Here is a 3,444-nt window from a genome sequence, read left to right as displayed (position 1 = left end):
TTAGGTTGTTTCCAACTCCTTGCTATTGTGAACAAAGCTGCAATAAACATGGGTGTGCATATATCTGCTTGGATGTCAGTTATGGTCTCTTTGGGATATATTCCCAGTAGTGGAATTGCTGGATCAAACATTTTCTCTGTTTGCAACTTTTTGAGAAAGCTCCATACCACCTTCCACAGGGATTTCACCAGTTTACAGTCCCACCAATATTGAATAAGGGTTCCAGTTTCTCCACAACCTCGCCAGCATTTGTTGCTTGCTGTTCTGTTAAGTTTTGCTATTTTGACTGGGGTGAGATGTTATCTCATAGTTGTTTTTCTTTTGATTTCTTGATTTCTCCTACCATGCCTATTAATTGTGGATCGAAATAAAATTATATCCTTGATAACTTCAAACTTTTTACCATGTATTATGATGTTGCCTACTGATTCAGTGGTGAGGATTTTTATTTTCTTGATGTTGTGGAACAATCCATATTGAAGGCTGTAGTCTTTGATCTTCTCGAACAAGTGCTTCAAGTCTTCACTTTCTGCAAATAAGTTTGTGTTATAAGTATAGTCCATGTTGTTTATGAGTTTTCCTCCAGGGCTGATGCCACCTTCACGTGCCACTTTATTTGCATTAAACAGTTGTTTTTGTTGTTATGTGCCGTTGAGTCACCTGCAACTCATAACAACACTATGTACAACAAACAGCTTGAAACCTGCTTTGTTCTGAGCCCGTCTCACTGATTCTGATTCACCTGCCCCCACATCCTATTTAATGTATCAGTTCATCTCATCTGGGTCTTCCTCTTCTGAGCTGTCCCTCTATCCTTCTGAACATGAAGTCCCACTCCAAGGATAAGTCCCTCCCGGCCGTATACCCAGAGTATGTGAGAAGGTGCTTAAAAATCATAGCCTCCGTGCTCACTTCAGCAGCACATATACTAAAATCATAGCCTCCAAACAGAAACTCAGTTTCACCCTCTCCAAGACAGACCTGTTTGTTTTCTTGGTAGTCCATCATATGTTCAAAACTCTTCTCCAGCATCACAACTCAAAGGCTTCAATTCTTTCTCTATTATCCTTAGTCCTGTCCAGCTCTCTGATGCATAGCAAGTAACTGTGAAGACCATGGCCTTGATCAGACACACGTTGGGCTCCAGACTGACATCATTGCTTCTCAGTACTCTACAGAGGTCCTTGACTGCAGTTTTATCTAATAAAATCCATCTTTTAATTATTTGAGATTAAGCAGTAGCAACAACAAATACTTCCTATAATTCTACATTTTAATAATGGGTAAAAATCTGAACTTGTTTTGTGGTAAAATATCACACCCTTTGCCTTCTACACACTTTCTACAACATTACAGTTCTGAACAACCTGATTGTCAAATATGTATTAGCTGCCAACTTATAGGTGCATTTGTGAGTCTACAGAGTTGGTGGTGATTGATTTTAGATGCCACTGTGTGGAGTATGACTCGTAGCGACACTATGAACAATAGATCTGAACCCTGTCCTATCCTGTGTCATCTTCATCCTAAGCTCATTGCTTCTGTCACTGTGTCAGTACATCTCATTGAGAGTCTTCCTCTCTTTCACTGACCCTTCATCTTTCAAGCATAAAAACCCTCTCTAAGGAATAGCCTCTCCTAGCACATGGCCAAAGTAGGTGAGTCAAAACTTTCCCATACAGAGGTACCCTGAGATAAAGTCCAGGTGGTGGTCTGCTTCAGAAAAATCAGCAATTTCAAACCCTAAAAAGCACAATTCTATCCTGATGCTCATAGAGTGTTTCTGAATCAGAATAAACTCTATGGCTACTGGCACTGGAATAGTCCTATCTCTCTCACACACACACACACACACACATTTCTTTTTGTTGTTGTTTTTGTGTACCATCAAATCAGATCCAACTGGCACAGGAGGAGATTGCCCTCCTCCAGCAGAGCATCTGGTGGATTTGAACTGTGAGCCTTCAGGATTGCAGTGCAGCTTCTTGACACTAGGTCACCAGAGCTCCCACACATAGGCATTTCTTTATATACAATACAACCTAGAAGTATGGAAGAAAGAACCAAGGCTAGAAATTGTATGAAAAACTGTTCTTTCTGTCCATTGAAATCCAGGTTAATTGACAGAAATAAGAGGGGGTGGTTATGAAAACTTTTGGAAGAGTATTTTTCTAACTATGTTTTATGATTCCTTTGTGGCTAGTGATAGAATTTTACTAGAATGCAGCTAATCTTTTTTTTTTTTTTCAATACCCAAGGCATTTTGTTGGGCAAACTGGGATGAGGCAGAGGGGCTGTGCCAAGAAGAAGGTGTTGGGCCGCTTGGTGGTGAACCGTGGCTTGTGCTGGCGACGTAGGACCCGGTGGGGCAGTGGGAATTTGATCTTGGAGTCATGGAACTGCTTGACTGCAGATCGGTGGCTCTTGTTGGCTGCGATCTCCTCCACCTTCATGATCTGGATAGAGTGGGCTCTGGCACGATGCCGAGTGCCCATGTCGCGGTAGCACTGGGTGACAGCTCCTGCGGTGGTCAGGTCCCGGTATTCCCGGTACATGTTGTGGGTCCCACTGCGGGAGTCGTAGCGCAGCCAGATGCCAAAGTTCTTCACACGCAAGGGGGTCTTCTCGAACACCTGTCCACAGTATACAATTTCCCCAGAAGACTTCTTCATCTTCTTCAGCTGTGACACAAAGTACCAGAAGCGGGACTTGACAACGACATGGTTGGGGGCGAAGATGCACATGCGGTAAAATGGTGGAGTCCGACACTTGGGTGTGGGCAGGCAGCGCCCCACCACTTTATACTCACGAAGTGTTCCCGAAGCCTTCATTGTGATCTCTTGGCACTTGCCACGACCCGCAAAAGCGGATGCAGCTAATCTTATAACACAATGAGTGAACCTACAAGCAGGAGAAAGCAAAGTAGATGAATGGGACCTTCTAAGAATCAAATCCCTATGCACATAGAAAATTTTCTCCAATAGGGTAAAAAAGAAAGCTACAGATGGAGGGTGGAGGGGATATTTGGTAATGACATACTTGATGAGGGATTCATATAAAATTTATAGAATACTCCAGCATCTCAATAAGAACAAGATAAAGAACACAATCACAAAAAAAAGACTTTCGGATGGCAAGCAAACACATGAAGAAATATTAAAAATCCCTCAGAGAGATGCAAATAAAAACAACTATGAAATACATCTCACCCCAGGAACAATAGCAAAGTTCAACAGAGCAGCAACCAATAAATGCTGGCAAGGTTGTGGAGAGATTGGAACCTTTAATCACTAGTGGTGAGAGTGTAAAATGGTGCCACCACTATGGAAGGTGATTTGATGCTTTCTCAAAAAGTTGAAAATAAAAACACCATTTGACCCAGCAATGCCGATACTGGGAATATACCCTAAAGAAACCATAAGCAGTATCCAAACAGATATATGC

General features: G+C 42.2%; 1 protein-coding gene across 1 annotated transcript; it reads right to left on the bottom strand.

The window, feature by feature from the left end:
• Positions 1–2,246: 2,246 nt before the first annotated feature.
• Positions 2,247–2,831, bottom strand: LOC102862916 (60S ribosomal protein L18a-like). Its single transcript, XM_006899188.1, has one exon. The coding sequence runs from the start codon at positions 2,829–2,831 to the stop codon at positions 2,247–2,249; it is 585 nt and encodes a 194-aa protein (XP_006899250.1).
• Between the last annotated feature and the right edge of the window lie 613 nt (positions 2,832–3,444).

Source organism: Elephantulus edwardii, unplaced genomic scaffold (assembly GCF_000299155.1).
Source record: "Elephantulus edwardii isolate Elephantulus edwardi_28Jun2011 unplaced genomic scaffold, EleEdw1.0 scaffold00246, whole genome shotgun sequence".
In the NCBI taxonomy this organism is placed as follows: Eukaryota; Metazoa; Chordata; class Mammalia; order Macroscelidea; family Macroscelididae; genus Elephantulus; species Elephantulus edwardii.
This window is presented reverse-complemented; position numbering and strand designations above follow the sequence as displayed.